General features: G+C 43.3%; 1 protein-coding gene across 2 annotated transcripts in view; it reads left to right on the forward strand.

The window, feature by feature from the left end:
• tle2a (TLE family member 2, transcriptional corepressor a) overlaps window positions 1-21,373 on the forward strand; it is a gene marked incomplete at its 3' end in the record, with an annotated part of 61,709 nt that overhangs the window by 12,377 nt on the left and 27,959 nt on the right. For both annotated transcript variants that reach the window (XM_080721879.1, XM_080721880.1), the window contains exon 2: window positions 2,314-2,468. In XM_080721879.1, coding sequence (XP_080578005.1) covers window positions 2,314-2,468 — 155 coding nt within the window. The remainder of the gene's footprint in view (window positions 1-2,313; window positions 2,469-21,373) is intronic.

The following is a 21,373-nucleotide window of genomic DNA, read 5'->3' on the forward strand; positions in this document are numbered from 1 at the left end:
CTCCTCTCTCAATCTATTCTCGCCCACATTTTTACCCTTTGCTGTTGCTTACCTTCCTTTCTCTTCCCCCCCCCCCCCCCCGCCCCTATCTTCCTCCCCAACCCCTTTCCCCTTGCTCTGTTCACCTCTCCTCCCTCTGTTTTTCTCTGGAACAGTATTTCCTTTCGTCTCAAAGATAATATTTGACCTTCCAAAATGGACCTCGCCCCACATACTCTCTCTTGTATCGCTGTTTCTCCCTACACACACACACACACGCACACGCACACAAGCAAGCAAAAATAGCCGAGTTACAAGCCCTCTTCAATCTTCATCGTACATTAAGTGGTTAAGAGTCAAAGATATGACTACGTAATGTAATTAGTTGAGTCAAAACAAAAGAAAGTATTTTCACCCTCATGCTACCTCCTCCCCGTTATCTCTGTTCTCCTCTCCCTTCCTCAGAGACCATCTTTATCTGTGCTGGTGGTGCTGGTGGTGGTGTGAAGCGTCTGTCCCTGGCACAATCAGCTTTAGCTTTAGTTTGACAGAGAGCCAGACAGACAGACAGCCCCCCACCCCAGCCCAGCTTTTGCTCGCTTTTGTCTGCCTGTCCCGCAGCATTACCCCTCCAACCGAGGTCTCCTAATTGCTCTGGACCCTGCAGAGAAGGGGAGATGAGGGGCGGAGGGGTCTCCAGCCACGATGGGACTCTTCCCCCCCCTTTCTCCCTCTACTTTCCCTCTGTCTCGCTTCCAGCCTGACTTGCCATTAAACAAGCATGTTCATTTGGCTATGAAGCTCGATGTGTGGCGATCTCCAAATGCAATGTCCCAACTCGTGGGGCGTGTACATCTGGGCCCGTTGAAAGTCACAATGTATCGGCAATAGTCAACTCTAGAGAAACCCTTACGATTCTCACATACTAGAGCTTGACCACAACATCTTGAAATTGATTGATTGATTATTTTATTAGACAAAATGGAGAACAGTACATGTATAGTCAATACAATAGAAATGTAGTACAGTACAGTTAAACACCCTGCCTAAAAGGAACATCCCAAATGAGTCCTTTTACATTTTTATTTACAACGGAAATCCTTGGTATTTAATTCATGGAATTAATGGAAATTAAACCTGAATCTTTTTTTATAGATACAAAATAAACGCTTGAATTGAAATGTATGTTATCAACCACTAGCCTTATTGAAACCTTTTTTCAAAATAGCCAGTGCCTTGTTGCAACATATTGTGAGCCTATAGATCTGTTATTGTTGAAAATATTCGCCTATAATGACTTGCCCCAAACAGAGACACCAGGTTGAAAGTGCTTTAAAATCAGGACACACTGGCTGCATGATTGTCGATAGAGACGTCATCAAAAAAGTAAAAATAACGTATGACATATCGGCCAGACCTATGTGTTCTATCTATCTAGATATAGATTTATAGATATTACACAAACACACACAGATTGATGCTCCCTAATTCAACCCATTCAGAAGGGGTACACAGTACTGTGTATTATTATTTTATGCTTTAACTATTGAAAAATAGCAGATATACAAGCTCACAGCACGGCACCGAGTGGCGCTGCGAGCTTGTAGATCTGCTATTTTTGAAAAATCCTGAAAATTAGAACTTTGACACGATTCTATAAGTGTCTTTTGAATCCTTCTAAGATTTTTTGAAAAACCTATGTTTCTATGTCAGTAATCTGGCTATAGCCATCGTCAAAAAGGTCCTTTTCACTTAAATGGAGCTCAGTTAGTCTGTTCTTGAGAGACTAGTACTATGTCAGTGGTTCTCAAACTTTTTCATGTCTAGGACCCCCAAAATGATATTTATTTGGCCATGGACCCCCATCTCAAAATATTTAGTTCCAGGGACCCCCCAGAAGCAAAGTTTTAGTTACAAACGTTCGCTTAAAAAATAGATATATTCAAAGATTTTCACACATTTTCACAACTTTTCAAAAATAGCAGATCTACAAGCTTGTATATCTGCTATTTTTCAATAGTTAAAGCATTCAATAATCCTAGGCCTAAATGGGTTAAAATGCAGTTGTCGACTTTACTGTATATGAGAGGGTCGGCTTTTGTGGAAATCTAATCATGTGACTTATAAGTGACTTATTAAGTGACTTATTATTCCAATGTGAAATTTCTGAAAATTAATATCCATATCTTTACTCTACAAATATGGAATGATGCATCTAAAATGACCATTGAGTGAATCTCAAATCAATGTCTGATCGCATTCTGCATCCGTGGGAAACCGATGCTTCTTAAATCCTAACTTGCTTCTTTATTTCTTTTTCTTTTTTCTCCTCAGGCACCTCTGCAGCCACCCCCAGGGACCTCGGCCTCTGCGGCGGCGGCTGCAGCGGCGGCCGCGTCAGGCACCCCACAGTCCCTGAAACTCACCTACCCAGAAACCTTAGACCGCATCAAGGAGGAGTTCCAGTTCCTGCAGACCCAGTACCACAGGTATTAAGCTGCTTCTAGTTTTACTGTGTGCTTCACTCGCTGTTGATTCCGTCAACTAAAACTAGGACGAGAAATGTTCGTCGACTACCTTTTTTCACTGACTAAAACGAAATAAAAACTAAGCTATGATGACTAAAACTATGGCTAATACTGACAGTTTACTCAACAAATAAAAACTAGGCTAAATGTTTGGGAAGGACTAGTGGTGAAGAGATCCAGTGTTACGTTTGGTTGCACTCGGTGTTGTGCTCTGAAAATAGTCAATTTAAAAGCTCATAATACGCGCTGTGAGCAAAATCAACTCTAGATTTAGTTGACTAAAATCTTAGGATATTTAGTTGACTAAAACTAGACTAAAAGTAAAACATTTCAGGTGACTAAAATATGACTAAAACAAACTGCTGCTGTCAAAATCAACACTGGTGCTTGTGTGTCAGTGCAGTGCATGTTCAGTGTCCTAGCCTCATTTAGGGCTGTCACAATTATGACATTTTACTTGAAGATTCATTGTCGCTCAAATAATTGCGATGTAACGATTTAATTGTGCAGCATAGCTTATCTGTCGTTGAACATTATGAATAAAAACAACATTTCTGTTTGGCTGTTAGGCCTCGTAAACAAGTTGCACAGGGCAGACTAATAACTTGCATAATTGTGGGCTCGCCTGGAAGGCGAGCACACGTATGTTATCTTCATTATTTATCTATCAGTCAGTCAGTCAGTATCCTCAAAACTTTGGCGCGATTCATCTCTTAAACGCTTACACCTTTCAACACCATTCAAATTTTTATGTGTTCAGCTTACTGAGGACAGGTGTGCTTGTATTCTTGGTTTTGAAATGTTTTGTAGTATAAATATAAAAAATAAAAATGTTTAACTTTAAGCACCCAATGCATTTCCAATGAGTTTAGTGAGTGGGGACAGAGTGGAGAGAAGGATAATAGACCCATGTTTATGTTAAGGCGCTGTGGCTGCAGTGTTCACACTTCAGATATGCTATCTATATCATTGCGTTCACACAGGTCTGCTCTCTGATTTGATCCAAATATCTAAGCTTTGTGATGTATATATTCTGAGTTAAAACTACAAATATCTATAAATGTCCCTCTCCACTCTACTGATTGAGACAGCTGTGATTAAAGGCCTGTCTGTCATTGGCTGTTCTGTGGTGCTGCAAAGTAACCAAGTACATTTACTCAAGTATATACAAGTACTTGTACCTACAGTACAATTTTGAGGTACTTTTACTCTACTTTCCATTTTTGTTACATATACTCTACTATAAATACAGCATTTGACAGCCTCAGTTACTTGTTACTTTGCAGATTTTATTATTAATAAAAAACATAGATGGACCACTTAATACTGCTATGAAGTTGATCTACAATGTGCACACGCACGCACGCACACACACACACACACACACACACACACACACACACACACACACACACACACACACACACACACACACACACACACACACACACACACACAACAACTGTTACTGTGTTACTGTGGAGACGTTTGCTTGTATTTGTCTTTGAGACATGTTTTGTAGTGTTTTAGAAATGTTACTTAAAAAGAATAAGGTTTTAGGATCCCGGGCAATGGGATTTACAGTATATATCCTAGAACCCGCAGGGACAATCAGCCGTATTAGTGGTTGTTGTTGGTTTTCAGGGAGATATCACAACCAATGCATTTTCAAATCAGATCCACAAACACAATAAAAGTCATGCTCCACTCCTCAGTCTGGAGTGGCCACATAGAAGAACGCCTTGGTTATAGACATAGTGGAGGACAGATGTGATCTGGGATTGTTAACCTACAGTATATGCACTCAATATACACCTCTAGAACACATAGAATATGTACAGTAAGGTTCAGTAGAGTACAGTAAAGTACAGTAAGGTACAGTAAAGTACAATAAAGTACAGTAAAGTACAATAAAGTACAGTAAGGTACAGTGGAGTACAGTAAAGTACAGTAGAGTACAGTAAAGTACAGTATAGTAAGGTACAGTAGAGTACAGTACAGTAAGGTACAGTACGGTACAGTAGAGTACAGTATAGTATAGTACAGTAAGGTACAGTACAGTAAGGTACAATAGAGTACAGTGAAGTACAGTACAGTAAGGTACAGTAGAGTACAGTAAAGTACAGTAAGGTACAGTACAGTAGAGTACAGTAAAGTACAGTAAGTTACAGTAGAGTACAGTAAAGTACAGTAAGGTACAGTAAAGTACAAAACAATACAGTAAGGTACAGTAGAGTACAGTAAAGTACAGTAGAGTACAGTAAAGTACAATAAAGTACAGTAAAGTAGAATAAAGTACAGTAAGGTACAGTGGAGTACAGTAAAGTACAGTAGAGTACAGTAAAGTACAGTAGAGTACAGTAAAGTACAGTATAGTAAGGTACAGTAGAGTACAGTACAGTAAGGTACAGTACGGTACAGTAGAGTACAGTATAGTATAGTACAGTAAGGTACAGTACAGTACAGTAAGGTACAGTAGAGTACAGTAAAGTACAGTACAGTAAGGTACAGTAGAGTACAGTAAAGTACAGTAAGTTACAGTAGAGTACAGTAAAGTACAGTAAGGTACAGTACAGTAGAGTACAGTAAAGTACAGTAAGTTACAGTACAGTACAGTACAGTACAGTACAGTAAGGTGCAGTACAGTATAGTAAGGTACAGTACAATACTGTAAGTTACTGTACCTTACAGTACCTTAAAGTATCATATTTGTTGGGTTGGAAGCGAGCCCACACTGTTTCGAAGGAACAGTATTTCTAGTTGAATAACTTTTTTTTCAGGGAGGGTCCCCAGCAAAATGATTGAACCAAATGGACCTTTGACGGGTCTGTAACTCTGTAAGTGTACAAACGGAACAAGGGGACACTTATGGATCCATTTGGTTCCATTTGTACACTCTTGAGTCACTCATAGCTGAGTGGTGTCACATGGGCTCAAATGCCCGACAGCAAGTCCCCGGTTTGATTTATGTCACTTACTCTCTCTCTCTCTTTCCTGTGGCTCTCAACTGCCAAATAATTACTTAAAAATGTCCCAAGATAACGTAATAAATAAATAACACAGAGGATTCTACTATTCAAACTGGAGGTCTTTGATATTAAAAGGGTTGAAAATCACTGTCAATAGATCCTATATAAATGCTTCAAATACACATTACCCACACCCAGCTCCTTCTGTATCTTTGAATCCACTCTGTAAGACAAGCTTAGAGGAAGGTTCAAAGAAAGACAAATACGTGAAGAAACAGACATGTACAAGATAAACACCTGCGTTCACTCAGTGTAACATTTTTGCACTCACAGTCTAGTTGAATCAACTGAGGGTTTTACTGTGCAAGGCCGATAGATTGGCAAGAGGCTTAAGGCTCCAGTCCAGATTTCATAGTTTTGCTTTAGATCAATGGTGAGCCAGGCCTTTCCTGGGCATTATTATCTAGGCTATAGCTATAGCACTGTGCTGCGTATGTGCAGCCATGCTATGAGATATTGTGGCACGGCGGACCCATTTTCCTGGCAAAGTTTTCTGGACATTGGAGGTTTTCTTTTTGTAAAATGGCTTGTGTGCGCACAGACACACAAGAGCTGGTGTATGCAAATATAGCGGCTAAATAGGAATGTGTGTGTGTGTGTGTGTGTGTGTGTTGTGCAGAAATGTCTGCAGAATGGCTTTCAATGTTGTGCTGGTGAGTGGCGACCCATGCTTCTCCCCCGTACCCCCTCCCTCCTTCCTCTTGGCACACCTTCACAGGGTCCCCTCCCTTTCTTTCCATCTCTCTGTATTTTTCCTCTCTCTCTCTTCACCCAGCGTTCTGCTTTGATTCATCTGGCCAGGATCCCCCTTCCCCCTCCTCTCTGTCTACCCTCCAACTCCTATTGTACAACCCAAACCTCCAGCCCCTCCACACTACACACACACACACACACCCTGGCGTGAGTGTGTGTGTGAGTGCGTGCGTGTGTGTGTGTGTGTCTGTGTGTGTGTGTGTGTGTGTGTGTGTCCAGTCCTTTCGGCCCCCAGCTCAAAGGCTTCCAGTCCAAACAATATGGAGACTTGGCCGAGCCCGTCTGATTCCATGCATACCTTTGGATAGCCCCATCACCGCCACCATCATTATCGCTTTCATTTGCACACAGCAGCAGCACAGATTAGCTCCCCGGTCCCAGCAGTCCTCAATGACACAATGCTTGTGGGGGTATAGCATGCTGGCCCGCTCCTACCTTGAAACTCATCCTGATTGTACCTTTCTGATGGCCCATTATTAATAGGTGCTGTCTGGGGCTACGCTAGCTTTCCTCTTCCGTGTGACTTTTGCATGCATTTTAGCCAGTTGCTCAACTTTGTGTTTGCGTTTATCAGTGCTTCCAAATGTGTGCTTCTGCTTTGAATGCCATCCATGATCTATTTCTATTGCCAAGATTAGCTTCTTTTGATACAGTACTGAAATCCATATTGTTCGGCATTAGTCCACTGATTCGTCGCACACGCATTTTCAGACTGAATTACTTACTTGTTATAACACTTAAGTGTGACTAGGCTGGCACACGTTGGACTTTACCAAGGTCATCAGAACCTGGTGTTTCCACTGCCCCCATCTCCCTACCCACTAGGATCTTGTTGGCAGATCTGGAGTGATCAGTTCATCTGGCAAGGGTTCAGTGTCACACCTCTTCTTACAAAAACACCTGGAATGCTGCCCTATCACCAAGCCCTGTTACTGAGAACCAAGCTAAACTGGATAAACAATGATTGAATGAAGAGATTAAAGGAGAAAGATGGTAGTCTTTATGAGAGAGAGAGAGAGATATGAGTCAGTAATTATAGTCACCACCTCCCAGCTAATTTGCACAGTAAAGTCTCAGTGCATTGTTCTTGTAGGCCTTCTGGTTCCAAGAAAGTTTAACTGTGTTTGGCTTCTCCAGCGGCCCAGAAGTCTTTCAGGGATGACAGATTGGACAGACTGTGGATTACTTAGACTGTGATTTAATGCAACTGTTGTGCAACAATTTGTTCTAATCTCTTTATAGAGATAATTCCTGTTTTCTCTCATGTGATAGTCAGATGGTTATTTGGCCTGAGTGAATGGCCCTGGAGGGGACCGGAATCCATGATGTGGCTCTTTGGTAATTAGTGTACAGAAATAACCACTAATCTAAAAATAGGTTATAGGCGTGTAGTAACAGGTGTAGGTCTTTAACCTGAGGCCAATTCTACAAATGCCTTCTAAACCAGTGGTTCTCAAACTAATTTTGTAATTCAAGCTGTGAGCTTGTAAAACCACCCGACGCTTTCCCGGTTTTAAGGGGTTAATATAAGGTAAAATTGTTATTAACATAGAAGTTAGTGTATCAAGCGAGTTTGTTCAACCACTCCTTTAGCAAAAGTGGTTAAACACTCAAATATTGTACATGACCGATGTCTCCCAGGGGCTATACTTTGTCTAATCCTTTTCTCCCTCTACACCAAATCTCTTCGCTTAAAATAGATGATCTACAAGCTCACAACACTTGTAGATCTGCAAGCTTGTAGATCTGCTATTTTCGGCAAATGTTTTTGCTGAATGTTTGCCTATTATGACATGCCCAGCATAGGGATGCTGGGGTTTTCAAGTCATAGACTCTGTGTCTTGGAAACAAAAGAATAAAAATAAAAGTATAATAATGATATCGCTGCCATATAAAATATGTAGCTATTAGCCGGGATGTCACAAATTAGACTCATTTCACAATATGATAAAGAATAAAATGGGACATAAGTGATTAAGGACCAGGAAAAGACAACACTTACACCTGTAACAATATTAGATATTCAAAATCCCAGACGATATCTAGTCTGATCACTATTTCAATATAATATTGATATGTTGCAATTAGCCCAGCCCTAATACATACTGACAAACTCTGTTCTAGATGGCTTGGCCTTCGCCCACGCTGTGTAAAAAAATCTTTAAAACGGTTCTCAACAGCACAGGACGGATCACAAACTGTGGACCCACAAACATGAGATTATCCTTGGTCCTGGTTAGGCAGATGATTGGGCCACATCCAATCTCACACTGTGAAATCCTCAATTTTACAACCGTCCTTTTTGGTTCCATTTGCACACTCTCAGAGTTACAAATGGCTACTCAGTATTTTACTGTATAGACTACGTGACCTGGCGTTTCCCAAGGAACCTAAGCACAACGGTGGGGGCCAGTGGTGGGCAAGGAGCAAGTGAGCGCTTCACTGTGTTCACTTGGACCACGCGGAGGTGCCGAAAGTTAGGGGGGCGAAGATTTACTATTCTGTCCATAACGGCACATAACTCGGTAACGGTGCTGATACGGCTCATGCGACCATCGCAACGCTCGACACGGTGTCTCACATGGCTCATGGTCGCCTGAGACTGCGTGCCTCTGTCATCACCGAAAACAAGCGCCCCTTTCCCTTGCAGCCCCCCGTGCCCCCACCGTCACGCTTAGGGTCATTGGGAAAAACGTGGACGCATAGACTACACCTCTTGTAACCAGACTCCTCCCACTAATCACACTGCAAGGAAAACACACACACACACACACACACACACACACACACACACACACACACACACACACACACACACACACACACACACAGATAACTGGGGTCTATAAATGGCAGGGCTTAGTTGTGTATTTTGGCTGCGTGGAAGGTGGCTGCATTCTGATAGATGTTGGATTAGACGAAAGGAAAAAGACTGTGGCAAGGAGATTAGCACTGATGAGGTGTGTGTGTGTACTGTAGGTGGGTGGCAGGCTGTGTTTTCTAAATGTGTGTCTCTTGGGTGCATCTGATTGATGTGTAACTGTTTGTGTGTGGTGTGTGTGTGTGTGTGTGGGTGTGGGTGTGTGTGTGTGTGGGTACGTGTATTGAAGGGCAACGGGAAAGATGGCTAAGTGAAGCTTGGGATGGGAAAGTGTTAATTAATCAAAGTGACATGGGTGGATCACCTCTTGTGCCGTCGTCTTCCTGTGTGTGTGTGTGTGTGTGTGTGTGTGTGTGTGTGCGCGTGCGTGCGCTGGATGCTGTTATTTAAACAGGCTGTAATCAGCAGACTGAGGGGAGACAGGAGGAGCTGCTGACACAGAGCTCTCATTACTGTAATTCTCCCTACGCGCACGCACGCACGCACACACACACACACACACACACACACACACACACACACACACACACACAAGCAGAGGTTAGCCCAGTGGAATGTGCGACACACACACACACATGCACGCACGCACGCGCACGCACACGCATGCTGTATGACTGGCATTTGCCTGTGTGTGTCTCTCTCTCCACTTGGCACTAACATGCTGCCACTCAGCACTTGAGAGCTCCTCCACTCCTCTCTGCTCAGCTACTAAGTAACACACACACACACACACACACACACACACACACACACACACACACACACACACACACACACACACACACACAGAGACCCATGCTGTGTGTGTGTGTGTCCAACAAGCTCCTCCCTCCGTGTCTACCTTCTAGTTAACACTGTATTTAGTGTGTTCATTTTCTGGGTGTTCACAGAGTTGTTGTTGATGCTTCCCCTCGGTGCTCCATCAAGACATCATCACTGGAGTGAGGTTATTTACATGGATGTGGGTTTCTGGGTTAGTCATGACACTGGAAGGTGTCTACATTGAAATCGCCAGGTTGGAAGCGTTTTAAGATTGCTAATGATGATGATCCTTAAAAGTGCAGTGCCAGTTATATACGCATATAAAGTGAAACTGACATCATTCTACTACAAACTTGGAAAATCACTTGAATTATCTGTTTGGCTCTCTTGGTTAACTAGATAAAATGGCTAAGATGATATATACCAGTAAGACTCCCTAATCGGGAGATAAGCGACCGTAGGTGGCTTATCTCCACAAATAGGGCAAAAATTTGTTTTTCCCAAATCTTCCTGATCCATGTTGATGACATGAGTGTAGACATGCTGTGTAGTGATATTCGTGATTTTAGGGCAAAAACTGTAGGAGCAGTGTCCAAAAATGTGTTTTAAAAATCGGCCTGAAGGTGGCGCTAGAATAGGGCCATGTGAGAAATGAGGGGTGGGGTCTCCGCGTTGCCTTGGCGGACGAATAGGTACCGGCCCCGGCTCTCCCGGACCATCCTAGCCCGAGTTACTGCATTTTATGTGCGCTGCAGTGGCAGGGGGTCCTCCACTGGGGGCGCCACCACTTTTGCATCCGTTCTGGAGCACCAGGAGTCGGTGGTCCCCGGGAATTCCCCGCGAGCAGCCCCGTTGGGGTGGTCATTTGGTCATTTTTGCACATTTGGTCATTTTTTACATCTGGGGGTCCCCCAGGGACCTGGGGGTCCCTGGGGCTCCGGGGGTCCTTGGAGGTTGTAGTTTGGCACGCAAGGAGTGTGTGCAAGGAGTGACCTGGGGGTCCCTGGGGCTCCGGGGATCCTTGGAGGTTGTAGTTTGGCAGTCAAGGAGTGTGTGTGCAAAATCTGGCATGGATCGGGTCAACGGTTGTGGAGATATGAGCAGGGCAACAGTGTGACTGACGGACTGACGGACTGACTGACTGACTGACGCACAGACAGCATATATTATACATAACAGACTCACTGCATTGGCACTGGCCTCAACAACACAAAGCCAAAGAACTCTGGATTGTCTGGGAAAGAAAATGACATAACTGAATGCAATCTTGACATTTATTGAGACAGACCTGAGGCTGATCAGCACTGTACAATACATTGTGCAAGTTTCACATAATTGATAGATAGCCATGAACTGCGGTGCACAATAGACCGTTTGTCAGCCTTCTGATTGGTCCCTGAGACTCCCTGACTGGCCAACCAGAACACAACATTCACTTTTCGCTACCGGGGGTGGAGTTATGCAGTGGGAGAATCTCTCTTCAGTCTTCACCGCGGTGCCGTGATGTGGAGCACGGCCAGCGTGCATTACGGCGCTGCGCGGTCATAGCGATTTCGATCATTATAATGAATAAGCTTCAACAGACTAGTTCACATGAACCTTATTAATGTAACTAAGAGTTTCGATTGGGTACATATATTTTAAATGGGCAGAATTACGACAGCCAGCCTATTATGCAGTGGAATTATAGGCTGGCTGTCAGATTCCTACCCAAGATGCACTGCGCTTTCGCTCTCTATTTTCCATTATAAAAGAATCTGCCCTGGTTTTTTCGTCCCACCTAGTAACAAGAGCAAAATGGGGCGGGATTTGACATACGGTCCATTCTAGCCAGGTTGCCAAAGCATTGCAGAAGAGCTGACCAAAAAATCCCCTGAAGTTCGTAATTTCGTATGGCATTAAATGGCCACTGAGAGTTTGCTGATGCTTCCCTGGTACCAAATTTGAAGAGAGTCACCATTGTCCATTACAATATATGATATGATATAGTACTTTATTGTCAGTTCACAATTAACTCATTGAGTGCCAGCGCCCTCTAGGGGCCATAGAATGCCAGCGCATCTCTCATAGGCGAGCGCTTTAGCTTCCAGGACCTCACCTTCCAGGACCTCACGTGCTCACGTTCATGCACGTCATGGAAATGTCCCGGATGATAATGCTAACAGAATGGCTATTCCCATTTTGTCATCTAAAAGATCATTTTTGGGCGATTTCGCCGTAAATAAACCTCGCGCCGCTTCCCTAAAGACACAATCCAGAGATATAAGCCTTCAAAGATGTGGTCTTTCATTGGATTAGGCGGAGATTGGCGATTTCGTTCGCAAATAACGTCCGGCCGGGACGTTGCTAGCTTTCGGCTAGTAGCTAGAAAAATCAGGCCAGGCTTCAGAAGGCCTCTTATCATTTTATTCCATTTCATTAAATATCCCGGACTAGTTCGGGATAGGCACCCTGGAATACGTCGCGCCGCCTACAATGAACATTGGGTGAACATTGGGGGGGGTCTAAACTTTATTTTAAACCATTTTCAATGGAATAAATCGTCGGAGCATCTAGCGTCTCTCGTTGGTGAGCGCTGGGCGAGCCGGGACCACCCACGTTGCTCCAAGCAGCTCGGGGTAAGTAAAATAGCAAATAAAAAATTGTTTTTGATCCCGAATATCCCGAACTAGTTCGGGATAGGCACTGTATGAGTTAAATGTGTCTTGTGACACAGCAGCCATGTATGCGAAAACATATATACAAACATAAACAACAAATGAACAAGACAGGATTACATACGTAAGGATAATAGAGACCGGAGCAATGCCCACCGCCTAGCCTACCTCTGGCCAAACTCTTGATTAAGCCTTAAAGTCGACTGATGGACAAAGGACCTTTTTAGTCTGACCTTATTGTATGCTGGGACACCGTATCTCCTTCCTGAAGGCAGCAACCTATATTCTCTATGCAACACATGGCTATTGTTAGAGGTAATATTTCTTGCTAACCTTAGAATGCTGTTATCATACGTAGATGTATATAGCCTCTGAAGTGGTTGTCCAACTATCTTTGAACAACTGTTCAGTTGTTGCAGCAGTTGTGACTTTAGGGCTGCAGACAAGCATCCATACCAGGTGGTCATACAGTACTGACGAACACTCATAATGACAGAAGTGAAAAACAAAAGAAGAATCTGTCTACTAGCACCAAATGAGCTTAAACTGCAAAGGAAGTATATTCTTTGCTTTGTTTTCTTACACACTGATTCAATCTGTCTATTACTACTCCGAGGTATGTATACGAACATGCCTGGTTGATCTGTTCACCATGAATAGTACTGGGATATCTGTGTGTATCTTGTGGTGCACCAAAAATGATCTCTTCTGTCTTTTTTTTAACGCAAATGTCTGTCGTATATCTCTGCTGTCGGGCCATAACCAGCTTTCTCCAAAATGTTCATTTTCCAGAAAATTTGAAAACATCAAGCCTCAAGTGAAGGTTGGAGTACCTTTTTTAACCAACACACAAACGTAAAGGTGTTCAATAGCACGGATTTATGAATAAAAGTGGGCCAAACGGGTCACGGTGGAGTGGAAAGTGTGAGGATCCAATTGAGTTAGGACGTTTTGGGCCAAAGCGCTTTTTACTACTTTCCATTGGTTGTATTTTTTTTTAACACAGATCAGGGTGTTAAATAGCACTGATTTATGACAAAAATCTAAAACCTCAAAAATTTAGTTTGCTGGTTTTGGCCCGACAGCAACAATATACCAGTAAGACTCCCTAATCGGGAGATAATTGGTTGCTTATCTCCACAAATATCACAACCTCCACCTCTCACGTCATACGGGCAGCCATAGTTACACCTGGAATGTTGAATCTCCATATATGGAGATAACCTACGCATCACACAAAGTCTGACCTCACCAGCCCATACTTGGGCATGGACGACTTATATCTCCATATACGGAGATGGCCATATATGGAGATACGATGACATCACAGAGTCCACAGCTGATGATGTGGCGTGATGTCACAAACAAGCCCTATATAAAGGGGCAATTCTCACCAGGGAAGAGAGCATTCCTCGACTCAGACCTTATCGCCAGGATCAACTAAGCTTATAGCTTATCACATCCAACCATCTTAAGATACTCAGCTAGTGGGGAATGCTCTCTTCCCTGGTGAGAATTGCCCCTTTATATAGGGCTTGTTTGTGTATTGTATGACATCACGCCACATCATCAGCTGTGGACTCTGTGATGTCATCGTATCTCCATATATGGCCATCTCCGTATATGGAGATATAAGTCGTCCATGCCCAAGTATGGGCTGGTGAGGTCAGACTTTGTGTGATGCGTAGGTTATCTCCATATATGGAGATTCAACATTCCAGGTGTAACTATGGCTGCCCGTATGACGTGAGAGGTGGAGGTTGTGGATTGGCAGGCAAGGAGTGTGTGTGCAAAGTTTGGCATGTCTTAGGGCAACGGTGGCGGAGATATGAGTTGGGGAAAAGTGTGACATGACGGACAGACTGACTGACTGACAGACAGACAGACAGCCGGTGGAGGTTTTGGTAGTAAATGCGACCTGACGGTCGCAATTAATGTTAAAAAGAATTATCTTAAAAAATGACAGGGTCTAATGACGACATTCCCTGTTGAATCTCTTGCCATACTGATGATGTAATTCTTGACCACATATGGAGGGAAGATGAGGCAAACATGTGAAAGATATTCACAAAAACTCTTCACAACATGAGAAAACTATTCAGGGAATGATGTCCTACTGGCAGAGTGTACAAGAGAGTTGGCCCTGATTCAAATTGGTATTGTGGTTTGTGAGATGAGACTATGCTCACACACATACAGCCTATCTGGTTACTTGTGGTGCAGAGCTAGCTGGCAAATACCTGTCTGGTTAATATTTGCAGTAAAATCTTTTTTTTGCGCTGCAAATCACTCCTACGTTTAACTTTGTGTGTGTCAGCCAAAAAAATGAACACAGATCTCTATGTATGGAGATCCGTGTACACATACACATAAATGATATGATGTCATAATCAAAAGTTTTAAGATTACAAAATAGCATTTACTCTAACTAATGTATCACAACAAACTAATTATAATCGAGTTGCCAGCATGAGATAAATCACTACCAAGTACCGAGTACTGCAAAGGAGGTCAAAAGAGAAGGCACTTCCACAGTGCATAGATTGTGATTCTGCATTTTCCCCACATCACACAAGTGAATTTAGTAAAAATCTTGTTTTTAATCCAGCCATTTCTTATGTTTTCCTCCCACCAGCACCAAGACCGTGTCAATATAAACTTCCAGACTTCCTGTAGATATATTAGGTGGACTTGATTGATACTAAGCAAAACTTAAATATATGATTAATCAATGCCAGTTCCACCTATTGGACTTCGCATTTTGTTTGAACGGACAGTTTCATTTATGATCTGAATCCTGAATTAAGATAAAAAAAAGTAAATGCACTGAACGAATGCCAAACCACTTGAACAATCGAGGCCAACCAGGCAGTAGGGAAGAGTAGGGTTGGTCTGCTATTGTGACAACAACATCCTAGCTTTGTCTAGTGTGTGCGTGTGTTTGTACACACCCTTGGGAGATGATGATGAAAGACTACACATGCGAGCTGGGTGGGTCTCGTGTGTGTGTGTGTGTGTGTGTGTGTGTGGGGGGGGGGTGTGTGTGGGTGTGTGTTTGAAGAAGGGAGTGACATGAATGTGGATGGAGAGAGGGAGAGAGAGAGAGGAGAGGGTGAGTGTTTCCAGCACCACAGCTGAACAGAGAGGCAAAGCTCATTAATAGTTAATGAGATGTAAAATGAACATCCTCACACCTGGAGGGGGCTAAATGGCCCCGGTGGTTCAAAGGCACGACACTGGCACAGCCACCGCCACCACACTGCTCCCCAAACACCAGCGCTCCTATCGCATGCCGTGCGTTTGTGAGTTGTCGTCTCCCCACTGGTATGCATTTCCATATTTAAACTAGGACTTTCAGCAGTTACTCACTCTCCTAGGCGAGCAAGCACCATAGACGATGTCAGCAGTCTGTTGTTGTTAGGAAATGTGCAAACCTTTGTCAACATCCTGTCGGCTGTAAACACCGTTGGCTAATTTAAAATAATGCATAATGAATACAAATTTGTATGGACTTTTTTTTCGTGGGCGAGCCAACTGACGGCACATGCTCTTGGTAGCTTGGAAGTGTACAAATGTTTAAACGTTCAAGAGTGGTGTTAATTGTTTACAACCTGAAACTGTCTATGTACAACCACTTTTTTTATATAGTCGTTCCAATTCCCTGGAGTCCCTTTCATTGTTGTTGACCCCTATTTGTTGGTCTTGGAAGTGACAGGCATGGGTCTCCTCCTCCGGTACACTTGGCGTCGCCGGCCGCTTCTTTCCACCTGACAGCGAGGAGTTTCAAATGATGTTAAACATGCATAGGAACACCCAACCTTTTATCTGTCTCTAGTGGTGTTCCCACCCATGAACAGTTGTGTGTGTTGGCTTACCCAACCAGGCAGAGGATTGAAACCCCAGTGTGGTGGTGGTGGGTAGGGATGGGACGATATGAAAATGTCATATCACGATTATTGTGACAAAAGAAACCGCGATTTACGATTTTATCACGATAATCAAAATCTATTATCCTGGGACGGAACATTTGCCAAAAAAATAGCAGATCTACAAGTTCACACTTGTAGATCGGCTATTTTTTGGCAAGGACATTTGATAGCGACTAAAAAAAAAGACTGCATCAAGTACGTATATTGTTAGTACCTTTTTACCAATTACAAAGGGTTTAAGTGGTACCGGATATGCAGCTCTGCAAATAAAAGGTGAATTGATCCCAGTGCATGACGGAGGAAGATATCACGATAAATGAAATCTCCACGATACGATTATTGTGAGTGTTTTTTATCACGATAAACAATAATATCGTGTATCGTTCCCATCCCTAGTGGTGAGTAACAACTGTCCCCCTGCAGGACCCACGCGTCCCAATCTACAAGCAATTCTATTTCTTGAATTTCTTGAGAGGTAGAAAACCAATCAATGGGATCAATATGTTATTGATCCTATTGACACTCCAGCCATGTTGTCCTGCTGCTCATATGAGTGGGAGGAGGAAAAATCTATAATTGTGTGTGAAAAGCAGTACATGAAATGTGTTTTTGCAAAAAAAAAAGAAAAAAAAAAAGAATGCTTAAAGAGCTGTATTGTTAAATAGAATGCACGTTGAAACGGGAGTCTTAACAATACCCAGTTGCCCAGTCTAACTCATGCTGGAGCTTAACAAGGCAGTCGGCACATTTCTACAGAGTACAGCTTCTTAATTAGATGCTGACTGCGTGTGTGTGCGCGCATGTGCTCATTAGCGAGTGCGCGTGTCTGTTTAGGTGTGTAAGCCAGTGTGTCTACATGTGTACTCCCAGAACGTGTGTGTGTGCGTGTACATGCCTAAATACGTGCAATTCGATTTGTGTGTGTGCGTACCTGTGCAAGGGCTATAATTGTGTGTGTGTGTGTGTGTGTGTGTGTGTGTGTGTGTGTGTGTGTGTGTGTGTGTGTGTGTGTGTGTGTGTGTGTGTGTGTGTGTGTGTGTGTGTGTGTGTGTGTGTGTGTGTGTGTGTGTGTGTGTGTGTGTGTGTGTGTGTGTGTGTGTGTGTGTGTGTGTGTGTGTGTGTGTGTGTGTGTGTGTGTGTGTGTGTGTGCGCCGTGTACATGCCTAAATACGTGCAATTCGATTTGTGTGTGTGCGTACCTGTGCAAGGGCTATAATTGCATGTACTGTAGTGTGTGTGTGTGTTAATGTGCTCCAAGTCTATATGTATGCATGTGCACATGTCCCTGCACACGTGTGTGTGTGTGTGTGTGTGTGTGCGTGCGTGCGTGCGTGCATGTGAATTGAGTAGCGGTGCAGCACTGACAGAGCTGTCTAAAGGCTGGCAGCCTGCAGATTTGTAGCGCGTTCGGCTGATCATCTTATCTGCTGTCACCGCCAGGAAGAGATTGGAGGAACCGAGCCCACCGTAGTGCATGCACCCCCCCATCTCTCTCTCTCTCTCTCTCTCTCTCTCTCTCTCTCTCTCTCTCTCTCTCTCTCTCTCTCTCTCTCTCTCTCTGTGTGTGTCACACATACACACACGGACGCGTCTCGCTTCTTTCTCTGCTGCTTGCCCCACTCTTATTGTTGCTCTCTTGTTTTCACTCGTTCACTCGTCTCACACAAACATCATTTCTTGATTTCTCTCTCTCTCTCTCTCTCTCTCTCTCCCTCTCCCTCTCTCCCCCCCTCTCTCTCACTCTGAATGCTGCTGAGCCAAGGACTAATTATTACAGGCAATCATTTCTACATGAAATACTCACTGCCTGCTCACCGCTGTCCTGTCCTTCCCTTGCCCCCTCCCTCTTTCCCCCCGTTTCTACTCCCCCTCTCCCCCCACCTCTTTTATGCTCCTGCAGTCACATAATGACACAGGAGACACACAAACTTTTCGTAGGCTGCGCACACACCTAGTACACGCACCTGCCTGCTTACACACGTGCATGCACAATGCGCGCGTGCAGTCATTTTCATTTGTTGAAGACCATTTCTAGAGAATAGCTTTTGCCGTCTTGAGTATGACTGATTCCAATGAAATGTACTGTACATTGCATGTGTGTATTCAGATGACGGTTAAAATTTTTTTAATGTTGCTCCAAAAACAACAAAATATGTATATTGGTGATGTCGATTCATTGACTTTTCCACTGTATTTCTTGGTATTTAATCATAAAGCCACCTGCTGTTCCATAGTTGAAAAGGTGGTCGGTCTCGAGGTAGACTAGTGGGTTTTATTGTGTGCACATGGGTGCATACAGTAGCAGTGTACATACACAACTCTTCTAAGGGATCAGCCATTTTACAGCATCTAAAATTGACCATAAGTAAGAGCAGCCATTTAGTGTGTGTGTGTGTGTGTGTGTGTGTGTGTGTGTGTGTGTGTGTGTGTGTGTGTGTGTGTGTGTGTGTGTGTGTGTGTGTGTGTGTGTGTGTGTGTGTGTGTGTGTGTGTGTGTGTGTGTGTGTGTGTGTGTGTGTGTGTGTGTGTGTGTGTGTGTGTGTGTGTGTGTGTGTGTGTGTGTGAAATTACTTTATATACTGATAGTACTCATTGGTATAGTGTGTTTGTTCAGTAATAGGGGTCTCCGTGTCCCTCCAGCTATTGATTAAACAGAAAATGCATTTCCGGCGGCTGGCCGGACGGCTGGCATCTAGGCTACAATGTAGCCTGACGGCGTTTGGCGGGTTCGAATCCCCTTCCCGACAAACTTTGCTGCCTGACTCTCTCGAACTCTCTCTCCCTGTTTCCTGTTTGTCATACTGTGCAACTATAAATAAAGAAAACGATATTTAACTCATTGACTGCCAAGGCCCGAGTTTCCCGAGTTATAACAGTAGTCCCAGGCTGCCACAGCCCGAGTTTCCCGAGTTGGAAGCCATTTTGGAAGCCATTTATAAAAAAAAATCTAAAAATGCCTCAAATGTATTAGGCATGATCGCAATTGCGAAATTGCATGTTTAGCCCCATAACAAACACATCTTTCAAAATGTCAAAAATGGCTGTTTTGTCTGACTTTGAAGGCTTGTATCTCATGAATGCCTGAACGGATTTCCAAGCGGATTTTTTTGTTTGAAAGCTGTTAAAAAGTACTACACATATGGTGCATGATCTAGGCATGGGCGTGCACGATCCGTGCACTAAAAATTGATCCGTGCACTAGAAATTTAGGAAGGTGGCAGTGTTTGTTTTGTCTGACTTTGAAGGCTTCTATCTCATGAATGCCTGAACGGATTTCCAAGCAGATTTTTTTGTTTGAAAGCTGTTAAAAAGTACTACACATATGGTGCATATATGTTGCATGGGCGTGCACGATCCGTGCACAAAAAATTTATCCGTGCACTAGAAATTTAAGAACGTGGCATCCTGGTACTTGGCGGCCATCTTGAAAAGGGCATTCAATGAGTTAAAATGCATTTTCAGGTCGGGATACGGATTTTTATCAAGAGAGAGAACTCACACTAGGCACAGGATAAAAAAGTGAATTTGGAACTGATGACACAAAGCAACGAAGCTGATAAATGGGTACTCTCTCCTGATTGGCTCAATATTGGCCACCCACCTGAAAATGTATTAAAAAAAATATGTTTACAGTTCACGTTCACGTTTCTTTCCCCCCCATTCTGAATTCCTGCCATATCGCGTCATATAAGAACTGTGTTCCAAACATAAACAAATGATCTCAGCGGTTTGACTCATATGGATATGAAGAATCCACGGATGGTGAGAAAACGTTAATGTTACTGTCACGAATTAGTTACATTTTCACCAGAAACAGACTTTATCAAATATGAGTGACTGACTATCATAAACAATACAGAGCCACCTCCCCGACAATTTCGCAGAGACAGTTTGTTTATTTTTGGACCACAATGCTTCTATGAGACGATTTTAAGATGATCTAATGTTATTCTCCATAGAGAAATTACTTCCATGAACTCGGGGATGAGCAAGTGACGTCATGACTTCGTTACTCTAGTGCAGGGTTCCCCAGTTAGTTTTCCCCAAGGGCCGAATTATGTCTAGGGTACCAAGCCGAGGGCCACAACATTGCAGGGGGCGACGGCGGCGTTCCTGCTACTCCAGCGACCGTTCAGATATCGTCGTTGTCGGGTGAAAATCTTGTATGTCCAAAACCGTTTTGAATGAATTTTTTTTAATTATTTAAACTAGTGAAAACAGCCGATCTACAAGCACACAACGCCTCGCGGGTGTGAGGCGTTGTGTGCTTGTAGATCTGCTGTTTTCACTACTTTTGTGTGACGGCCTTGTATGATTTGCGAAAGAACGTGCACATTTGGAGATACGAGCCGACAACATACTAGTGTTATTGGGGAACCCTGCTCTAGTGCTTTAACCTTTAACAAAACATTTTAGTTTTAACCAAACCGTATCACTTACCCCACCTTTTAATGACCATTTTGGTCATTGTGTGAGTATGGCAAATGTACCTCCTGGCTGCTGTTGTCTATAAATAGCCTAATATTATAAGATGTCATCACTTTAATCAATCTTTAAGCTTCAGGTTGTCATAAAGATGATGGCAAATATATTTAAACACCAAATATAATTGCTCTAAGGCAATAGGAGTCTTCATCTCAAGGTTTTGTCAACTGTGTGTGTATGTGAGTGTGTGTTCATGTGCTTTGTTGGGAGGGATGTCTGCGGGAAAAAGACAAAAGATTGATATAGAAGATGGAAAGAAGAAAATCGAGGCTAGCCGTCACTCTTTGACGGATGTTGTATTTGAAGCTCAGTTTTCAGGTTACGGTTAGAAGGTTCAGGTTGGGATTAAGTTAATGATTGTGGTGAGGGAG

The sequence above is a fragment of the Nannobrachium achirus genome (assembly GCF_963921795.1).
Source record: "Nannobrachium achirus genome assembly, chromosome: 1".
Classification (NCBI taxonomy): Eukaryota; Metazoa; Chordata; class Actinopteri; order Myctophiformes; family Myctophidae; genus Nannobrachium; species Nannobrachium achirus.